This window comes from Camelus bactrianus, chromosome 25 (assembly GCF_048773025.1).
Source record: "Camelus bactrianus isolate YW-2024 breed Bactrian camel chromosome 25, ASM4877302v1, whole genome shotgun sequence".
NCBI classification, from domain to species: Eukaryota; Metazoa; Chordata; class Mammalia; order Artiodactyla; family Camelidae; genus Camelus; species Camelus bactrianus.
Window position 1 is genome coordinate 25,351,174 of NC_133563.1, and position 22,462 is coordinate 25,373,635.

Below are 22,462 nucleotides of genomic sequence, written 5' to 3' on the forward strand. Positions count from 1 at the left end.
AGTTTTGGAAATAGTGGTAATGGTTGCTCAACATTCTGAATATAATTAATGCCATTGAACTGTACACTTAAAAACAGATATAATGGCAAATTATGTTATTACATTTTACCACAATTTTTCAAAAAACTCAGTTAGTAAAATGGAAAAAAAAATTCACTGAAAACTACTAATCACTGCTAACTTTTATTTTGTATTCAAGGACACAGTCAACCAGGAGAGGAGGGTTCTTTGCTCTATCAAATAAATATATTTAAAAGCCAGCAAACATCAGAGTAGAAGTAAGTGCCAAGTCTATAAAAGAGATAGGGGGAAAATTACTAATAGTTATTTACAGCTATACAAAGTTAACATATTGTAAGAGAAACATAATATAAATACATTCAAAGGCTTCACTTCCAATACTTGACATTTCAATTTTTGAAAACACTAAAATTGTTGTCAAACAAAAGTCAGACCACATTAGCGATGGTTTTAAAAAAGGGAGCAATTTAATCATTATAATACAGAGTGCTTTAAGAAGTTTTTAAACGTGTAAAAGAAAGAACAGTTTAGTGCATTAAATTGTTACAGTCTTTACATTGCTTCTCTTAAAAAAAGTTAACAGTAGTATGAAAAAGCCACCCACAAAGCCAGCTGTCTGAGTGAAGAAATCAGCTAAATTGCAGCATTTTGGAATTACTAATAAAGCTATAGTTAAAAAATAAAAAGTTTATAAAAATGAAAGCAGCATGCATAGTCAAGGCTTTATCATAACATCTTCATTAGCCAACAAACATATAGGTAAAAAAACAAGAGCTTAATATTTATTATTCATTAAATTAGATAAAATAAACTGGCCAAGCCCACTATATCTGGTCATTCAGAAAAAATTTTAAAATCCAAAGCTAATGAAACTGAACATTTCTTCTATGAAATTTTGAAAATGGTCCTATAGTCACAAAAGAAAGGGTCCTTCTCAACATGAATGAACAGCACCGGTCTTTACAAAGTGTATGAGTTAGTAGGAACTTTCAGTTTCCTGATATGGCAAGAGTTAACAGTTAACATCCCCACGATTCATAAGTGAAAAGCTAAGTTTCAACTCATTATGATCAGTTCAGAATTTTTTTCTCTATTCATTGAAATTGTTACACAAAGTAGAATTTCACTGAAAGATAATTCTTGAAAATTCTTATCTGACACCTGTACAAACATTTCTGATTTCCATATGACTGTAAGAAAAGACAAAGTATATATTTACTACGTCATTCTTTTTCACATTTTTGGTGCAATATTTATTTCAGAGTTTCACCCTATCCAAATTCTTATGCCATTTTCTTTTCCTTCTTCAGTACTGATTATGTTCAGTTTAATAAAATGCTAATTCAGTTTCTAGTGAAAAAAAGTAACAGTATTACAAGTCGTAATAGTGGTATCCATGAATGTGCTCAATGAAAGATCCAATCATTAAGCACCAACGATACCACAAAATCTTCCTGTTCCAACATGAGTCAATGGGCTGTTTTTTCATTTACACTGAAATTATATAAACCCATGCACAACTTTTAATCTTAGTGCAGGGCCTGACAAATGAGACATAGAAATAAATCAGATTTTTCTTTTTCCTGTTTCTAACAATTTTTACTCTGTAAAATGTTTGGTCACTCAAAGCTATAAGCTTAATCACATATCAAAGAATCCAGGCAATAAGGCCCATCTTACGAGATATACAGTATTAAGCTGAACAAAATATGAAGACAAGCTCTAGTGGTCATTAAACCCCCTCAGAAAGTCTAAGAATCAGAATGTCTCCATTATATCAGAATAAAAATGTACTGTATTAAAATTTGAATTTTTACAGGTTGTTTTTTAATTAGTGTTCTATGTACATTGCAGGACTTCTGCCATCTGCAGTAGTTTAACTTTGGCACAACATTGAGTTCCATTTCTTTTGGGTACTGGGTCCTACTTTTTGAGACTGTGTATGCCCCAAAACGCTTTCAGTGTCATCAAAGACTGGGCCCATTCACAGTAAATCAGACATCTGGAGCTGAAGAATTGACTCTCCTCCAATATTTTAGGCAGCTATAAAAAGAAAAAACATAATAAAAAACTAAAATTTTAAAGATAACCATATTTTAACATTTATCACTTTTAGAAACAAAACTGATATAAGTTAGCCATGAAAATATATCCTCTGTATTTGCCTATTAATCCTGAGGTCACCTGCCACATATGTTTTATAGAATGCACTAGATTTCGTGTGCAACTCCAACGTATATGTTCTGTATATACCAGATTTGCTTATAGACATTTTTCATCTACATGTAAAAATTTATTTAAAAAATTATTAGTAGGAAGTATATATTTTCATTGTCAGTATTTGTAGTAAACAGATTATGAAATCTAAAGACTCCTGTATTTCTTCCTATTTATATACAGGGCTAGCTTTATGCAAAAGATATATATATGTATATGACTTTTTGCAATAACTATTTTGGAAAGGTTTTGGTTACTTTTTTTTTGTAAATTAAACTATGTTTAAATGAAGACGTAACTATTTTGAGGAAATTAATGGTGAATCCTTTTTATCAGATGAAAAATTATTTTGTTAAGCCAAAGATAATTTGCCAATTAATAGGTTTTATAATTTTAGACTTCTGCATATTTTAAAAGCAGGGCATGCCTGTATATGTACCACAAAAATATGTAACATATATGATACAATTTTTTGAAAAGCATGGCTTTGTGTAAATTTTCTGACCATAATGTCCATTAGCATATTAATATATAGCTTAAGAATTATCCACACAAACTTAAAGTAAGGTCAAACTAACCTGTGCAGAAAAGTTCACATTATTTTTAGAATAAGGTTGCAGCTCCCTCCAAAATCACTGCAGAGGTTACTACAACAATAGCAATTCACTGCAGCAACAAATTTGTTGATTTAATCTTGGCTGAGCGCACATTCTTGTGTTTAGCAAAAAAAAAAAAAAAGCGCCTGTTAAAAATATTTTCTGCATGTGGGTCAGAAGAAAGCCTATTCTGAAGATTTCTGACATAATGAAATGGAGGGCTGCGTTTCAGGATGAAGTTGTACAAGACTGTTTAACTTCTTGTGACTCCCAAGGATACATTATGCTCTGTAACCTGGAGTGAGATTCAGTCTAAAATAGGTGCATTTTTAGTTTCACCTGTTTTTCTGGCTGAAAAAAACTGTTAATGAAAAAAAAAATCTGGAAAAAGACTGCTAAGCAATAAGAATAATGCCTGGAACATATTAAGCTCTCTATCAATAATTTGTTAAAACAAAAGAAATAAAATGAGGGAGAAAGGTGTAGGGGGAAATTAAGGAAATTCTGAGCAGAATAAGAGAGCATAAAAGTAGAGGACTGGGTAGGGGTGCAAAAAACTATGGAAATAAGTAAATATGCTCATATGATGAAGGCCTAGGCCTCTTTTCCTCCCCTGTTGTTCGAGAACACTGTGGTGATTTCTGACAATAAGACGCTGTTGGACTGCTGACAGATATAAACATTTCATGACAACTGCACTGGTTTTTAAAAAGTGTAGTCTTATCTGGGAACACACCAAAACAGAGAGTAGAAAAGAAGAGAACTATGCTATTGAATTCCTAAAGTATTAAGAATTAAAGTTCTAACTCCAAATTGGTATCTGATTTACAACTACAGTAAAATTTTAATTAATCTAATTTATAAAAGAATTAAGATTTAAGGAACAAGCCAAACCTTTCAAATTTAAAGCATATTTGCTTGTACTTTTATGCCTACAGAGAGATATTTTTAACTTAATACTGTGTTTCTGCTGGTGGCAGGTTTGTTTTATATCAAATAATGAGAAGATATTTTAGGAAACTGAGTTAATTTAATATCAAATCTGTTATTTACCATTGATCTCTAAAACAGAAAATAATTTATATCACAGTTTTCAAAAACAGATGCCACCTAAGCAAACAAGAATTTACATATAACTTAAAAACAGACCTTTGGCTTTTATTTTACAATGCTGAATAATTTTAATACATAAAGCATTTTAAACTCTAGTTAAAAATCTAATAGTATGGGGGGAATATAATGAATAAAAAAAGATACCCATTTTCACCTAGTATCCTAAAACTGAGCAACTCTCACTCTGGTGTTAAGTCTTTCTCCCTTCTTTTTAGTTTTTGTTTTTGAATAATTCTTTCCTTAAATAGGCAAAAAGATGAAGCTTTAGTGAAGGAGGGTTGCAAGAAATACATCTTAGTTATCTTTAGTATTTGAAAATCCCCAACCCGCCCACCAGTCTTTTTTCTTAGAGAATGGGTAACTTTCCCTTAAAACAAAGTAAAAAGCATTTCACATAAAAAATAAATTAAGGTCCCATTAAACTCTACACAGTAAATATAATAATCGTAAAAATCAGACTACACATGATAATCATATTTCTCTTGGCTACACTCATGGCACCTAGTCCTCTTCTTATTAGGTATAAGAGAAACTATTTATTAGGAAAAAAACTGTCAAAAGTGAAGATGACAGATACAAGGTGACTGCTGTGAATGTACAGGGTTGGTGAACATATACTCAGGTTAAAAACTTACATTTCAGTCATCTGATTTAGAAAGCTTCCGCTTCACATGTCGTGGGGGTTCCCAAGTGTCACTGTCATCTGTTTCTTCTTCATCCTCTTCTTGATCATCAATAACTTCATCTTCCTCCTCATTTTCCTCAAATAATTCTATACCTAACTCTGATCTTCTCTGTCGTTCGGCAAACCATTCTCTGACCTGCTCGTAGCCCATATGTGATTTGTTAACAAGTTCATCAAGGTCTTGCTCATTAAGAAATTTGTGCTTCAGGTAATAATCCTTAAGTATTGCAGTTCCAGTTTTGAATTTGATGAGTGACGGCCCCCTGTCCCAGTTGTTCATTCTCTTGCTTCCTCTGGGCCGCCCACGGGGTCTTCCTCGTCCCCTTCCTTTGGGTCTCCCTCTCCCCCTTTTCCTAAGGGAAGACAGACCATTCATACTACTCGAATTGGCGCTTTGATAGTAGTAGTACCATTTTAAGTTTCCATTTTTCCAAGCGTAACGGGTGTCCCCAAACCAGCTAACTATGTCTGTTCTAGCAAGCCCACTTTCTTCGGCCAACTTGTCGTACTCTTCTGGTGACGGCCACTGTGTTCGGACAAACGCACTTTTAAGCATGTGCAGCTGCTCAGGTGTTTTTTTACATATCTTGCCGGTACTCCCTGACTTGGGTGCACTAGACTCATCTCCGGGAGAAGTTTCTCCGGCTTCTTCTTTGGAATTACCTGCATTACTTTCCTCTATTTCCACTTTCTCTTCCTTTAAAGCTTTTGATTTCTTTTTCTCTGTAAACCAAGCATCAATTTCCCTTCTGGTAAGTTTGGTTTGCGCTCTTAGCCTATTTAATTCTTCATCTGTAAGTACAGAGCTGTTGAGAAAACTTGCCTGAAGGGCACGAAGCTGCTCTGCAGTCTTCTCTTTAAACTTTTGGGGAGTGAAGTCAGGAAAAGGATTCCAGGATTGTTTATGCTGTGAAGTGACAACAGTTGGGGATTCCGTGGTTTCATCACTTGAGTCTATAATGATAGTGGCGGACGAATCATTGTTGAGATGTAAGCACTGATTACTCTTTGAATTTCTCTGGTTGTACCTTGTGTCACTAAACCACTTTTTAATCTCTCCTTTTGTCAGGCCTGTGATTTTCATAAGTCTGATAATTTCGGAATCATGGGGAAACTGATTTTTCAGGTAGCTAACTTTTAATTCTGCCAGTTGCTCTTTAGTCTTTTTTGCCCGAATGCCGAATGAATCAGGGTTTGCCAATGTGGTTTCGTGTTTGACAAGCTGAGATGGAACTGCTGCTGTTGCTGGCTTGGTTTCTGCAACAGGCTGAGCAGCGGGTACCTGACTTTTCTGTACAGTTGTTTGATTTGGAACCCCTGCCACTGTCAAGGCTATAGGTGCTGTTACTGGCAAGGTATTTGTTCCAGCTACTTGTGTAAGGACCAGACCTGGCTGACCAACTATTTGGCATGTCTGTAAAATGGATGGTAAACCATTACTCCCTGTGGAAATGTGTGTAGGAATAACAGTTATGGTCTGAGGTACAGTGTGGACTGTTCCATTGAATTGTTTTCTTCGTGCCTCCTCTACTTCCTCGGGAGTCCAGCTAACACCATGTTTTAGACGTTGGGCTGAAAACCATATCTTGATCTGTTCCTCTGTATATTTTGCTTGAGCAGAAAGAACAGTAATTTCTGACATTGTTGGATAGGGGAATTTGTTGTAGGTGTTAAGCAAAAGGGGGTTGTTATCCAATGCAGCATTGTAGGTAGGAATGCTATTAACAGGGATTAAGACTTTGGAAATCAAACTGGAATTCTGCTGAGCTGATACAGCGGTTATCACCTGTGCTAACCCAGGAAGAACGGCTGCTGGGGTCACCACCGTGCTGGCAGTATTTGCATGTATTCCGTTTACAATGGAAGTACTTGTATTCGATTCAGAAGCTGAAGAGCTTGGATTTTCCACAGTTTCTTCACGGTCTGGTTTGATTTCATTCTCTTTCTCTTCCGGAATGCCCTCAACTGAGTTATGATGAACTGTAATTCGTTTGTTCTCCACTTTATTTTTCATCATTTTCATGATAGGAGTTTTACTGATAGGTATTCCTGAAGAAGAAACTTCTGTAGATTCGGCTTGCTCTGAATTCTCCTCTTTAACAAAACTGCCATCAAAAGTCAGATCATTTATTGTTTGCTCAAAGATTGTCTGGTTATTACGTTTCACCATAGTCAACTTAAAATTCTCCTCTCCTGGGTGATATTTCAGATTATGCTCAGAAAGTGCATCATACCTTTTGGTGAGAAAATTGCATTCAACACAAACATAGGATGAATTTAGCACTACATTGGGATGTTCTGAATCCACATGAAAAGTAAACATATTTAGATCTGGAGTTTGGAAAGTACAATATTTACATTCATAGCCACCTTCAACTTTTTTATTTTGCTGATTGTCAGAATCCACGGATTCAAGAACTTCTTCATCACTTGAGATGCTCTCTGCTCTGGTGTTTTCTACAGGTGTAAGTACAGGAGGACCTTCATCCAAATCCGATATCAACTCGAGGTCTGGATCCTGTTCACTGGCAAGGACCATGCAGGGTGTTGTGGATTTTCGCCTGCTTGCCATTCTGGTGTTACGGGGAAAATCTCAGTGGTGATTAAAAAGCATCGAGGCTTAAAACTGTTCAGTATTCTTCATTTGAAAACAATGGCTTTTGGTTCTTCAAGTCCATTTTTGTGCTCAACAAGTCTCATTAGCAGCTTTTTCATGGTGCAATCAAGTAAAGAGCTTATGGTTGGCAAATAAAATACTGTTGAACTGCTGAAATTTTTGAAGCACAACTCCAATCACCTACATTAAGATAAATTAAAAAATATTTTTAAATGAGTGATTATGATCTTTTCAATGAATTACAGTTATATTTCACTTATGTGAACTTGTTGGAGAGTTCAGTTATAAAGATCTACAGTAAGACCAGAACCAGGAAAAAAGTCCTCTAAGGATCAAAACAGATGTCTCCAAGCCAACTCACTGAATCATGTACTGTACTCATGGGTCAGCCCTCAGGCTTGTTTATTTGGATTTTTCAGCCAGCCAGCTATATACTGAAAGGGAAGGGACAGAAAGAGTCTGCCCTGGCAAGTACACTATGATCAATGTGAATTGCTCACCTGTTAACAGGGGAGGAACTTTAAAACTATAAAAAGCAGTCACAGATACTCAAGACTATGACCATTAAATATATAAGAAGTTTAATCCATCAGTTAAACCCTCTTCTTCCTCTTGGTCTGTCTTATCATCCCAAAAGCATGCCCAAGTATGGCAAAAGCAGCAAAGGTGGAATATGAATGATCCAAGTTTCAGAAACATTATTCTTAAGCATTTTCCACAACGCTACCAAAATTTGTACAACATATCTAATCATATGAGTCTCCTGACTTAAAGCTTATGATGGGTCCCCAGTGCTGAGAGAATAAAGTTCAAACTCCTTAAGCCATGTGTTCCCTTCACAATCTGGCCCGTGACGTTAATTTCCTACCATCTCTCTCCTGACTCCTGTTTCCTTATGTTTTAGGCACAGAACAGAAATGATTGCTGTTCCAGGGAGGCTCAGTGTAAGCCCTTCCTTGTGCCAGGACACTTGTTTGTGCACTGGGTGTGATGGTCTCTCTATAGATCTGTCCTATAGATCACCTCCTCCCTTAAGCTTGGCCGGACCTCCTCCCTAGTTTATTTTCTAGTCTAGCACTTACTGTATTGTAGCAGAGGAATGTTACATTTCTATCCCTCAACCCCCAATCTCATTCTTTTTATTCTTCTTTTTTAAAGTAATAGCTTTACTGAGATACAACAAAGCTCTTGAAACTATGGATGAAGCCAAGTTCCTTTATATCTTCAATCTATCTAAGCTCTCCCAGCTGAGCTATCTTGGCTGATTTCTCATTCATTTCTGTATCCCCTTTTGCATACAAGTAACCTGGCAGTAGGGACCCACTAAATGTTTATTAACCTAAACTAGAATGAATAGGAAATCAGTCCTATAAAACTCAAAATGCCCAAAGGGCATCACCATAGAGAATAGTAGCTGAAATTCACAAGAATGACCTTGAATCATCAAGAAAAAGTGAATTATTTCATACAAATACATTTTAATAATTTGACCCAAAGTAAAATTTTGATGCTGAATCAGTTAAAGTTGATGTGCTTCTGAATTCTAAATCAAATGAAAATGAATAAAACAAGTGGTATCACTTACTCTCTACTACAAATTGAAACTCTTTTCATTTGCTAGCATAATCCTTGTCTTAGCTGAACTGAAAAGTTTATTTCAAAGATTATAAAGCAAAACCAGATCTCCATGACTCAGTAAAGGGAGGAACATTTTTAGGAAATAGAGCTGAGCTGCCCGAAGAGAAAATGTCCTGCCTTTGAAGGTGGTTAAGATCCTCCTCACTGGGATTATTCAAATATATACTACATATCCATTTAATGGATCCAAGCAGCAGATGGATAGTTGGACTAAATGTCCCTTGTTCTCTAATTTCCCATATTATAAACTAAAGAGCATCAGCTTAGTAGTAATAGTAGTATCAACAGTCCAAATCCCTACTCTCAAAAGTGTCATTCTTTTCTTTCAATAAAAATCCTTTGATTTCTAAGGGAATATAAAGAAATCACTGAAATTTAAAATGATTTCTTAACTAAGTTTTATATACCAAGATAATGTCATGTCTCCTATTCAGTTCAATAGGGAACACACATAATAGCCTATAATGAAAAAGAATATAAAAAGGAATATATATATATATATGTATAACTGAACCACTATGCTTACACACCAGAAATTAACACAAAATTGAAAACCGACAATACTACAATTAACAAAATAGTGAACATCATTATTTTTCGTCATTTTTTTTGTCATTAGAAACAGGGAATTCCTCAAATAGCTTTAAGTAAGTGGAAGGGTAACAAATGAGCAGCCTCCACATTTTTGACAGTGAAAAGAATTGTTGAAAGGTAGGAGAATAAGCTATTTTGCGACCGTTATTGTCATAGAATCTTAGATTATATTTAGTTGGGGTATATTAATAGCTAAAAGTCAAAGATAGAGGGGTTTTCCTTGAAACTATGTTTCCTTAAAATGGTGGTTTTCTGAAACTTTTAATCGTAAGCAGGAGAGCCCTTTCTTCAAACAATATTCTATGAGAAGCCCTGGCACAAAACTGATTAAAGAACACAGCTATCTGGATGGAGGAGTACAGAAGCTAAACTACTTCCAGACCCCACCCCACAGATCCCACAACCACTACTCCCACCTCTGATGGGTTCCGAGATGTTATCTGAAGCTTTTGCCTTAAAAACGTAAATACTTTCAAGACAATATATCATTTTCATCAAAAATCCTCAGCCTGCCACTGCTGAGCCATGTAATTTGAAAGCTAGAGTGAATTTAGTGTGTCCTTTCAGGTTGTTTCACTATAGAAGGCAGGCCTGGGGCACCACGGGCAGAGTAGGCAGGACTAATAAAAGGTACAGAAGAGAAATTTGAGGAGATAGGATCCCTTTATTACTCTGGTTCTCTAGCTCTTGGGTTAAACTTCTCACTTTTTCTCTTATCTAGTATAAAAATAGGAATATGCTACCAAATTATTACTCTTATTTCTCTTTCTTATAGCTCACTAGCTCAGAGTGGTCAGATATGAAATGACCAGAAATGGTCAGACTGACTGAAACAGATACAAACCAAATTTTAAAAGCTTAAATATTTTTTGCTAGAGTCATGAAAATTACAAAATATTCATATTACAGTCTAATGATGTATACACATGATTGTGCTTTTTTCCTTTGAAAAGCACTGGTCTTTGAAGCACTGGTCTTTGAAAGGAATTGAGATTTTAAAATTATAAATTACATTTATTTAAATTAAAAAATTTAAATTAAATTTATAATTTAAAAATTATAATTAACTTTAAATAAGCTATTTAAAAGAGAGGCTTTTAAAAAGAAAATAATTCAAAAGACTAAAAATCTGATTATCTTGGGTATCACAGACTGCCTCAACCTTGGGTTACTTCTATACCCAACTACATAGACCTGAGAAATATTCTTTCCTTTTTACTCCTAAAACTTTTTGCTCACATGTTTGCTAACAAAATCAGAGTCAGTATATTATTTGACATATTTCCAGAGGGAGACTGAGAACTCCTAAAAGAGCCTCAAGATTTGGTCCAATGATTCAATTCGACAATTACGTATATAATCAAAAAGTAAATCAAAGCACAAAGAAAGACATCCTCATGGTCCTTATTATAAAGTCATAATTTATGGGGGGGGGTAGCAGGGACCTCAGTACAATTGCCCCAATTTTTATGGAAGAAGAAACCCAGGCCCAGAGGAGTAAATTCACAGAAGCATCATGGTACAGGGTAGAGCCACAGCTTTTGGAGTCTCCTCTGCACTTAGTAATTAGGTGACTGAAAAAGTTACTCAATGTCAACCTCAGTTTTCTCACCTATAAAACCAAGATTCTTCAGTTCAACAAATTCATTGAACAACTATTTGCCGAATGTCAACCATGTGCCAGGCACTGTGTTGGGCAGTAGGATTACAGCAGTGACCAAGACAGACTGTCTTTGGTCTGCCAGGTGCTAGCAAGGAAAACAGGCTGTAAACAATTACTTAGAATAACTATGATCAGTGCAATGAAAGAGGAAGTATAGGGAATTATATAAGCACACTACAGGAGGCTTTGAGAAAAGAAGCAGAGAAGGCTGCCTTGGAGAAAGCAGGAAGAGTGGTATCTACCTCAGAGGCTGATCAAATGAAAATGCTTCACACACTCTGATACACAGTAGGTGCCTAATTAATGCTATCTTCCGGCTCCTGAAAAATTCTTTTGGGAATGAAGAAATGTCATTTATTTACTATTATTCTTTTTCTATCTTTCAAACAACTTAATCAGATAACAAAGCATACAAGTTGAATGAAAAAGCAGAAGGGATAAAAAATACAGAGTAAGAATTTCTAGGCTGTGGTTTCCATTCATCTCTTTTTATCATTGCAGTGCAATGCGCTGGGGCAGGAAAACTGCCGTACAGGAATCGCTCTAAACTGACAGGCATCTCATCCTCTTTTTGAAGGTCAGCTCAAAACAGCTCAAAATCAATTTGGGGAACCTTGCACTATTTACCTGTAAAAGAGGGTTAGAGTTCAGTTGCACAACTGAGTAGCTAGGTGGCTTTGCAGTTAAAACACAATAAAAGTGAAGTCTGCCAAGAAAAGAAAAAGTTATGCTCCAAATGCATCCAGCACTGTATTAGGTTTGAAAAGAGAGAAATATGATAAAATAAATAACTGATCAAGTCAATTGTTACACTGCTATTAAAAATGATACTCAAAAAGTAATTATGAAATAAGGAAAACTATTCATTTGCTGTTAAATTTTTTAAAATCAGAACAAAATTTGCATATTGATTACAAAATAACTATGGGGAAATATGTATGCATGTGGACAAAACTAGATGAGAATATAAAAAAATAAAATTTTCATGTGTGAAATTGGGGGGAGTGAAATTTTTATGTATGGTATTTATAAGTTTTCTTTAATATTGTTATAACATTGCTTTATTATAAAATGCAACAAATAATAGTTTCAAGGCCTTAAAGCTGCATGTAGACTAAACTCTTCTATGGCCATTTGTCTCAAGCTGGAAATAGTTTATATTTTTAAGGCAAAAATACCCATGTGCTACATAAAAGTTTTTTCAGGGGGAGCAGGAGTCCCTGAGTATATGTAGTATTCAGGTGTATTCCAGACAGTTTTTGGAGCTGCCCCACAGTTTGAGAAGTTAGACCGGTTCTAAGAGCCCTCAAGAGCACCCATAATCTCCAGGGTGTAGATCTAGGCCAAACCAGTTTCCACGGTTCTATCCGCACATTGGCTCTCCTCCTGAGGGTAGAATGCTCCTTAATCAATTCATGATTCTTAACTTGTCAAAATAATTACATTAGGGTTTCTCTGCAGAAAAGTATTTAATGAAAGCAAAATTTATTTCATCACAGTATAAAAATTGGGGGCAGTTTTAATAGTTCTTCTTACATGGTCAGAAAGAATGTCTGTTTAGCTCTCCACTATAAACTCAGGGCTCAACACAGTGCCTATTAAGGCCACAAAATTATTTGCTGGGGAAAAATGCTTTAAAATGTATTTGTATTGTGTGTTATAACATACATTTTACTTCATTAAACACTCATTTATAGAGGAGCTATAAAGAACAACTGTGCTCACTTTATAGCACTTTCAATGGTAAAATACTGATAAAATTACCTTAGTCAATAGAATATCAAAACATGCTAAACATAAAACATTCTATTTATTAAAATATGCAAAGAATATTCAACAAATATTTACCAACATCTATAGTTTTGTTGTAACAAATCAGTCCTACATATGAATAGTGTATATCTGAGTTTGTAGACTACACAAAAATGAAACAAGAGTGATAAATTCAAAGAACTAGTCCTGCAGTGGAATTCAGGAGAAAAGGGCACAGTTCTTGTAAAGATAGCAAGTGCAAATTTGAACTTAGAATCATTTTTTTCTCTATAACAGAAAACTATATTTTAATGGTGTTCTATATTTTTAAAGAGATTTAAAAACAGGTTCTCAATGTAATACACTATAGAAAGTGGATTGTTTCAAATCCTATGCTTAGTAGTAAAAAAAAAAAGTGTAAAATATTTTATAATTAAGCAGGGCCACAGCTACACTGAATTCCCAAGCCTCTATTTTTTTGGCTGTCTTCTACTTCAAATTAAATGATTAACAGTTTATTGGTCTAGTTAGCCACAAAAGCATGTTATTTTGGTAAGATTTTATGTGACTAAAAACGAACTTTGTTTTTTAACACCAATTCTGCGTCGGTAAGAACATTGAGAAGATAATGTAATTTTTAAGTATCGTGTTAGTTTTGACCTAGTACCAACTAAACAAAACTGTTCTTAGCCAGCTAAAATATACAAACTGAGAAACTTTTGAAATCTGTATTCATACATATACTGAGAACTCTTAGGACTCTGTATTCTCCTTAGTTTCACTTCTCCCTCTGGGTCAGAGTTCTGTTTAGCCAGCTGAAAATACTTATTTTTACATGTTTGTATTCAAACTGAAAGTTACGAATCCACCAAAAATCACAGAATGCCTGAAATAACAGTAGGAATAAAGAATAATGGGGTCAAATGAAAACAAAGGTTATCTACCATGGTTTATTTTTTAAAGGTGTCCAAGAGGATACTTTTTTTAATTACAAAAATTTTTTTTTGGTCTTTACACACTTGAGGCATTTTTCAAAGCTAAAATATAAAAATATTTAGAAACAACAGTCAAGTTCTTTAAAAAAATTAAATGAGGAATTTTACAATGCAAATTTGTATCCACAACAAACATTTTTAAAAATTACTATAACCTAGAATCATTACCTAAGAGAGAAATCTCAAGAAAAGTGCCAAAATGTTCTCAAGATAATCAAAATTCAGGTATCAAGATGAATACAGACAGAAGTGAATATGATCAAAGTAAAAGCATCTAAGAAACTGTGACCAAAGATAATCTAATTTCAGAAGATCCCTTTGCTAATGCTAATTAAGGCCTAATGGTTTAGAAACTCAGTCCTCTCTACCTGTTTTTTTCTACCTGAGAAAGCTGACCTTAACACTGATAAAGACTTAAAGAAGAAATCTAAGCTGGACAGATTTCTCCTGACAAGCTTTGACCCCAGATTTGAGGAGTGAAATGCCTTTTTGAAAGGTGTCTAGGACACCAACATCCTGGCGTCCTACCTTCTGCTGGCACGTAGGTAGATACATAACACGTTGAGAGTGACACGTAAACTGTAAGCTAGCCTGCTAATGAAATCGCCTATCCTTATTATTAAAGGTTGTGAATATGACCCAAAAGTAATTTTCTGCTGGAAACATTTTTCCTCTAATTTTCTCAAGGAAGTGTGTTAAGTCTTTCACAGTCTAGCACAAGAATGCTAGTCTTGATTCCAAGTGAGATTATCATTGAAAGATTGAAGATCATTCATCTGTCCATTATCTTCCCTATTTATAAAATAAAGTTCCTATTGTATAGCCCAGGGAACTATATTCAATGCCTTCTAATAGCCTATAATGAAAAAGAAATTAACACAACATTATAAACCGACAATACTTCAATAAAAAAATAAATAAAGTAACTGTTATCTATTTCACACAGGATATAATCATTCAATTTTTAAAAATACTTTGAAGGATAACAGTATTTAGTATTGATAATGTCAACTTGTAAGAATATTATCAGTTTTTAAAAAAATGATAGTGAACCACCATATAATGGTAATGGAATCTTTCCTAGTACTTTCTAGAATCATCTACAATAACGATTGGACTAAAAGATAAATATTTCAAACAGTATAGTAAGTAATCTAATGCTTCTTATAAAAGCCAATTACATCAGGTAAATAAAATATAAAAGTCATTATGCACAAACATATTCAAATATTTAAATATTGGTATGCTTAACTTAAATCAAAATATTTAATTATTAATATCTTATATTTTATAACTGTAATTATTATTAGAGGACCATATATTGAAAATATATTTTCAGGAGTTGTTCTTGTAAGTCTTGAAGCTTATTTCTGGATATAAGTGAAAGTACAGTAAAATTTCTAGATCAGTTTCCGCACACAAAAGTTCTCTACCCTCATGACCTTCATTTGCCTTGTCTACCACAGTTGCTACAGCACCTGGTACAGTGCCTGATATACAGTGGATTTCAGCAAATGTTACTGAAAAATCAATTCTAAATATACCACGTAGATTTCTTATGAAGTGTGATGCTGTTTCCTTTGAAATTAAAGCAGCCAATACTCCTATGTTTTTTAAGTTTGAAAGTACATTTCTTAAAAAAGAGAAACACATACTTGCCACAGCTTCCTCAGCATTCTGTTCTTTGACACGGAAGGGTGTCCCTTCAAATTAGGTGTTTAGCTCAGGCCATCATTACCAAGAGGTCCAATATACCTATCTGCCATCTCCTACAAAAAAAGTAATATCGCTTTATCACTCTGGATATAACTCAGTCTTATTAGGAAATTTTACGTTTATACCTTGGCTTTTTAAAAGTAAATGTAATTAAAAAATTAATTTCCTCATAGAAATTTTAAAAGAATCATCTAAACGCCAAACTCAATATTAGTAAGAAATGCAAAATTGAAAACTACACTTAATATATATATATTTTATAAAATAACCAAGTCACTATTATACTATTTTAAATAAAAATTTCCAAAATGTAAACATATGCAGGCTATAATATGAAAGCTGAGATGAAGACATTGGGAATTGTAAAAAAATTAGTATACAAAAGCTATGAAAGACAACTTATTAAACTAAGAGTTGGGAGGAAGTGTATGTTCATTTATTTGTCTATTAATTTTTATTTTTTTGTCAATAGAGGTACTGGGAATTGAACCCAGGACCTCAAGCATGCTCAGCATGTACTCTACCGCTGAGCTATTACCCTCCCCTCCAGGAGATGTATGTTTATTTGCTTATGTATAAACCTACTGATATTTGTATCCTAATTTACTATGTATTAATTGGAATAGAGTAAATCATTAATGCTGGGGACAAGCCAATACTACTTAAATAGTTATACTCTACCCCTAAACATATGGTATATCTAATGGAATGATTGATGTTTATTTCATTTATGCAAGAAAGCTACTATCAAATGGTTTTCCAATCAGTGCATTGTTAAGCATTAGATTGTACAATCAAGCAAAATTGAAAATCATTCTCTTGAGACTCAGATTTGTGTCTAAAAATGTGGAATATTACTCATAGTAGTTAAATCAATCAGGAAATTTTAATAAAAACTATAATTATTTCTCTTATTAAATAACAGCAATGCTTTGGAAGGGTTGAAGCATTTTTGTTATTATTCTTTAAGCACTGAAACTCTGTAAACCACAGTGAATGAATAAAGAAAGATGATTTCCCTCAATACCTTATCCTTTGATTCCTGCTATTATTACATACAAGTTTGTGTAGAACCCTCTAAAATCAAGAAATAATGTAAATACACCAGTCTTCTAGTAAAATACTTCGAGGGTAATTAAATCTTAGGCTGAAAGCTTTATTGCACTATTTTCATGAAAAACAAAAGAGCATTTTCCTAGTGGGCCCAGTGGAGCACCCTGTTCTCTCTGAAGCCTGGGATGCTACAACTTCATTTCCTGGTAGCTCCTTGTTCAGACACTCCTTAGCCATCCATCTACAGGATGTGGACTGGAAGAGAAGATAGGAAACAGCTGCCAGAGTGAGGAGGTTTTTTCCAAAATGAATTATTAATACTATAGGAAATTGGTAACCTACTTGAATCCATTTTTAAATCACACAGTAATTGCAAGATGTTTTACGGAACGAGAGACTCTTGAGAAGAGCTGCCAGGACGTACAAAGGCACAAGGCAACTAGAGGAGCAACAGATGAGCTCTAGTATTTCTGGACGGGAAGCATACGTGCCTGATGGTATTTTAGCTCCTGACACTGGGATTACTTAGAACACTTGTAATTCAAAGTATCTATCTAAAATATAGGACTAGAGTGAACTTCAAAAATTAAAGAAGTCATCTGAACCATATACATTACATAATAAAATAGATGAGTTATTTTGGCAGTAGAGGATGGATTGTAAATAAAGCTGAAGAATTTGGGCTTTGGAACCAGAGTGCATGGATTCAAATCCCAGCTCTGTTACTCACTAGCTGTGAGATCTTGGACAAGCCACTTAGCCTGTCTGTGCCAGGACCCCCTCATCCATAAAATGGGGCTAATGAAAGTACCTACTTAGTAGGGTTGCTGTGAGTATTGAAAGAAATAACACATGTAACATACTTAGAATATTGCCTGGCACATGGTAAGTCCACAATTAGATTTTTCTGACCCTTATTTAAGGTATTGACTTGAAGTTATACAACAAACATAGTCTTTAAAATTTGCTAAATGTTGAGAACTAGCTTGGTGTTGTGGGTCAGTTATACTTCAAAAAACAAACAAATAAACTCAGAAAAAGAGATCAGATTGTGGTTACTGAGGCAGGGTAGACAGCCAGGGGGAGGAGGAATTGGATGAAGGTAATTAAAAGGTACAAACTTGCAGTTTTAAGATAAATAAGGTCTGGGGATGTAATGTACAACATGATAAATATAATTAACACTGATCTCTGTTATATATGAAATTTGTTAAGAGACTAAGTCCTAAGAGTTCTCAGCACAGACACACATAAAATTTGCTAAGTGTTGAAGCATTATAAAATATTTTAAAAGTCTGTAAAACAATAAATTTTATTTTCCATTTCATACCTTTGAGCATCTTAAGCAATGCCAGAACAAGCTGGCTTTAACAGGTAGACATTAATCAGTCATAATTTATGCCACCCACCCCAACCATACACATACTTTCTCTGACCTTAGCTTCAAGATGAATCGTTAACATATGACACATTTCAATAGGTGTTTCATAGAACTAACAAACTTCTGATATAAATAATCTTACTATAGTAAAGAAGAGAAATTGTTCTCTTTTCACCATTCCCCAACTCCCAAGTACAGTCTAAGCCCAGTCAAATTTTAACAAACTTCTTTTTTACGAAACTGGAAGGTAAAAGGGGATAAACTTAGTAAAGAAAAAGAACATAATTATGAGTGAAGTGCTTAGAAATAACAGAATTTTCCTATCTCCATTCATTCCTCACAACAACCAAAAAAAGCAAAAGGCCTTTAGGAAGAGGAAAAAGAGAGCCAGAAATCTTAAGGGAAATAGGAAATCACTAAAATTTAATGACAAAGTTGTCATTTTATTTTAAGTGATAAATATGTATATGATATATCTACCACTTTAACGTTTTAATTTTTAAAATAAGCTTGATAATATTTTTTAAAAACCTAAATCTTAAAAACTGAAAAAAAATCCTGCATAAAAATGATTTGTTCAATTTGACTCCCTTGAATAAATGTAATTCTTTTTTTAAAATAATTTAAGATTTATTTAGTCTTTTTTTTTTTTTAATGGAGATACTGGTGATTGAACCCAGGACCCTGTGCACGCTAGGCATGCGCTCTACCACTGAGCTACTCCCCGACCTAAATGTAATTTTTAAACTGTCATATATACTTCTTTTTCAAAGTATATCATATCTGTTTAGACTAAAAGTATGTAAGACCATCTTTATACCTTGTAAATACATTATGGGATATTGATCATATAAACTGCAAAGATTAAGTATTCTTTAAGTCCCAAACCTGGCAATCACATAAAAATTTACATAAACATTTACTTAAAAAATTAACTATATAAAATACAGATCTCCAAAATATAAACTCAAATGTAATCTAAATCAGCAGCTTCAGTCATGCAAATCTGGTTACTCATGACTACAAATACATCAAAGCAATAAGGATACAATAATATTATGAAAACATTGGCTATTATTCAAAGGCTAGTATCATAGTTTTTTTCCCTTCAAAGAAATGTAATTTAAATTACTTTTGAAATTACACAGGGTGTTTAAAAGAATTTTAAGTTAGAAAAAATTCAGATGTAAAAGTGAATGTGCTATACTGGCTATTACCACAAAAAGTGCAACAGATGTTTCTGGACACCTCCCTGAATTGATTGAATGTGATATTAAATTAAAAACCAGCTTAGGCACTGAACTTTCAACACTGTTAATATTCAAATAAATAGAGTCTTTTGAGCCCAAATCCACAATGTGGCAATGTACATAAAATATTATTTCCTCAACTACACTTGTAATCATTTTAATAATTTTAAGAATACTTCCATGTAAATAGAAAGCCACAATTTAAAGCAAATTAAGTCCCAAATACCACATTTTTCTGCCCATTTAACATTACAAGAAAGGGAATGTATAGTACATAACATCACCTTTCAGTCTCAATGTGAAATATAAGAAAAGGGAGAAAATCTCAAAAATAAGCCACCTCATCTATGCTATCAAGTTCATTAATAAAATAATTGTAAAACTTTATTCACATTTATTGAAGAAAAGAACTCTTATAATACAAGTATCATTAAAGGTGAAGTAATTGCTACATCATTCATAAACTGTCCTCCAATCTAGTGAAATAATCAGTTCACTATAAAGACATCTACTAATGAGCGTTCACTGGCACAGGCACATTTATGTTTTCAGCCTTAGTGTATTTTCAAACCATCTGGCATCAATGCCATTCTGGTTCACTCAGCCTAATCTGTTCAGAACTGAATATAAAACTAGACCTACGTGCACTTCGGGGAACCAAAGAACAGCACATATGAATAATAATGTTCCAAACGTGCAGCTGTAAACTAGTTTATACTTGAAATGTGTTTTTTTAAAGCATTTCTATTGAAGACATTAAAGTGCTTTTAAAAAAAGAATAGAATGGTTCAAGAAATCTGTATGAATCATAGCTGTCATCAGGTACCCAAGTGTTATTTTAATTCTTTTTTTCTCATTTTAATCCTGATCACTAAATAAAGCATCTGAAGAGATTCTACAAAAACAGTCATTGATAAATGAAATGCTATCATTTCTATATTGAAAGGACCTGAGGTTTTACATCTTATTTTGCACAAAATTAGTCTGCTTAGCCCCAAAATGCTTAGAGCAAAGAGGGAAAAATTCAGGGGAGAAAATATTCATAAAAGCCCTTTTCTATTTTACATCCTGTTACAGCATTATTGTTTTTGGCAGCACTCATATTTCTTTTGCTTAAAATCAAGAGTCAGAATTGCTACTTAAGAAATTTAAAAAAAAAAATCTATGGATAGACTAGGGCCAATATCCCTGTTAGAACCAAATCCCGTTCATCCTCACTATTGGCATAAAAACAAAGGACTTTTTCAGGATAATTTTTCAGAAGGATAATTCCTGCAGCACCATATAACACAAGTTAAAGCTTTCAGACAAAGACTGAGAAACAACGACCAATACCAACAAATCTTAAGGTGCACTCATGTAGGTTATGTACACACATACACTCCAACTCAGCAGATATTCGCTATTCCTGGGGTAAAGTTGTTTCTCCTCCCTGTGAACCACTCTATTTCCCAATCCGGTGATTTTCCCTTTTCTGCTAGCCTTTTACTCTCTCCAAATGAGTTGCTTCTTCCTTTCAAGTTACATGGAATCCCAACCTAATCACATTACAAATTCTCCGTCAGTTAGCTTTCCTGACATCCCGCCCCCGCAAAGATTATCCTCTTCTCATGTCTTTCTTCAGAGCTGGGGTGAGAGGACAGAAAAGTACAGTGGAATTCCCACTCTGCCCAATCTCATCCTCCTCTGTCCATCTGCTTTCCCACTTCCTAATTTTCCTACCCCGAGTCTCTCATTGAAGCCTTCACTAACCTAAGGCTAGCAAACGGAACCTTTTTCTTCTCCAGAGTTTGGCTTTTTCCTTCTCTGTTACTGGGGGGTGGGGGAGAGGGACCATACTGAAACAAAGAATTTCAAGTCCTTTTACCTAGAACTTTGGTGGAAATACACAGGGAAAGGGCATCCTTCAGAGCTCTCTTTCTTGCCATGAGACCCCCTTCCTCTCACAGCTCCTTCCTAACCCTTCATTCCACGAGAAGATCAGGAGATTGTTCCCTTTAGGCCCTAAGGTTTGGAGCAGTCCCTGGTCAACCTCCCTGTCTCCCTCCTGAAAGGGATGGATCACATTTCCGTTCTCTCTGATCAACTTCTACCTAAGTCCCAGGGCTTCCCCAAAGCATAATACAGTTCTTAAGGACTCAACTCTTGAGTCTTGCCCGGAAAGGAGTGCCCAGCCTTTCCCCGAAGGGTTTCCCGGGGTCCCAACCCCAATGCCAGGGCCCTCAGCTCCGGCAAGAGAACCTCTCCTGACTCTCAGGGAGACGGAGTCCCCACGAGGCCACACGCCCCCGCAGGGCACGGCTCCCGACCTCTCCTAGGACCCTCGACAGTGCTGGGGTGCTCCATCCCTGTAGCGTCCGCCACCTCCTTCCAAAGAGACCCGGTTCTCGCTCCCCTCAACAACCCCAAGTTGCTCAGTCCTCTCGTAGGCAGGGGGTGCTGAGATTTCCCCTGACAGAGCCCACCTCCCGTTTCCTTCCACGGTCGCAGAGACACCTAGAGCGTAAAGGAGGCACAGGGGCTGTCCCCTGGCGGCGATCCAAGCTCAGGCAGGCCCGGTCCCTCCCCTTCGGACGCCCCGCGCCGGTCCGCCCGACCACCAGCCGCGGCCAGCGAGCTCAGCTCCCCGTGGTCTCTGCCCCGGGGCCTCCCGCCCTCTTCCATGCGGCCCGCGCGCTACTCGCCTTCCCGGCCGGCTGCGCCGGCCGCGGGCTCTGCGCTGCCGGTTCCCACCCGCAGCTCCGAACGCCCCGGGCCGCTCGTCACGGAGCCCGCTCGCGCCGCTACCTGCAGGGGCCGCCGCGCCTCTCAGCGCCCCGCCGCCGCCATCTTGCATTTCAAACCGGCTGCACTTTTCAGGGAGTCAACTCTGACCTGTGAACCCTACACCCGGAACCGCTCGGCGAACCGGCTCACCGCTTCTGCAGCTCCGCGGACCCGACGGAGCGTGGAGAGTCAGGGGTGGGGGTGCGAGGCGAGGCGCGCGCCCCGGCGGCCGACTGGGGGCGGGGGGGGAGGGGAAGAGCCGGCCGAGGCGGGGCCCTCCCGTCCGCGCGCCCTCCGCGCGCCCCCACCCCGTTCCGCGCCCGGCTCTGCACTCCCGGACCCTGCTGCTCCTCTGGGGTTCGACCCGGGCTTCTACCCGCCGGATTGGCGCAAGACTCGAGATAG

The 22,462-nt window shown here is 36.1% G+C and overlaps 1 protein-coding gene across 4 annotated transcripts; it reads right to left on the bottom strand.

The window, feature by feature from the left end:
- Window positions 1-164: 164 nt before the first annotated feature.
- Window positions 165-22,441, bottom strand: ZHX1 (zinc fingers and homeoboxes 1). 4 transcript variants are annotated; one of them, XM_074353017.1, is made up of 4 exons: window positions 22,208-22,441; window positions 15,547-15,660; window positions 4,583-7,429; window positions 165-2,064 (listed from the first exon to the last, which is right to left on the bottom strand). In XM_074353017.1, the coding sequence occupies exon 3, from the start codon at window positions 7,202-7,204 to the stop codon at window positions 4,586-4,588; it is 2,619 nt and encodes an 872-aa protein (XP_074209118.1). In that variant the 5' UTR covers window positions 7,205-7,429; window positions 15,547-15,660; window positions 22,208-22,441; the 3' UTR covers window positions 165-2,064; window positions 4,583-4,585. The 4 variants fall into 4 exon arrangements, with proteins under 4 accessions (XP_074209118.1, XP_074209117.1, XP_074209119.1 ...); XM_074353016.1 differs by having other exon boundaries at window positions 22,079-22,216; XM_074353018.1 differs by lacking the exon at window positions 22,208-22,441 and adding an exon at window positions 21,976-22,123.
- Between the last annotated feature and the right edge of the window lie 21 nt (window positions 22,442-22,462).

Excerpts from the sequence above, each read along its gene's own strand:
- ZHX1 (XM_074353017.1), bottom strand. The coding sequence starts at position 7,204 with ATGGCAAGCAGGCGAAAATCCACAACACCCTGCATGGTCCTTGCCAGT.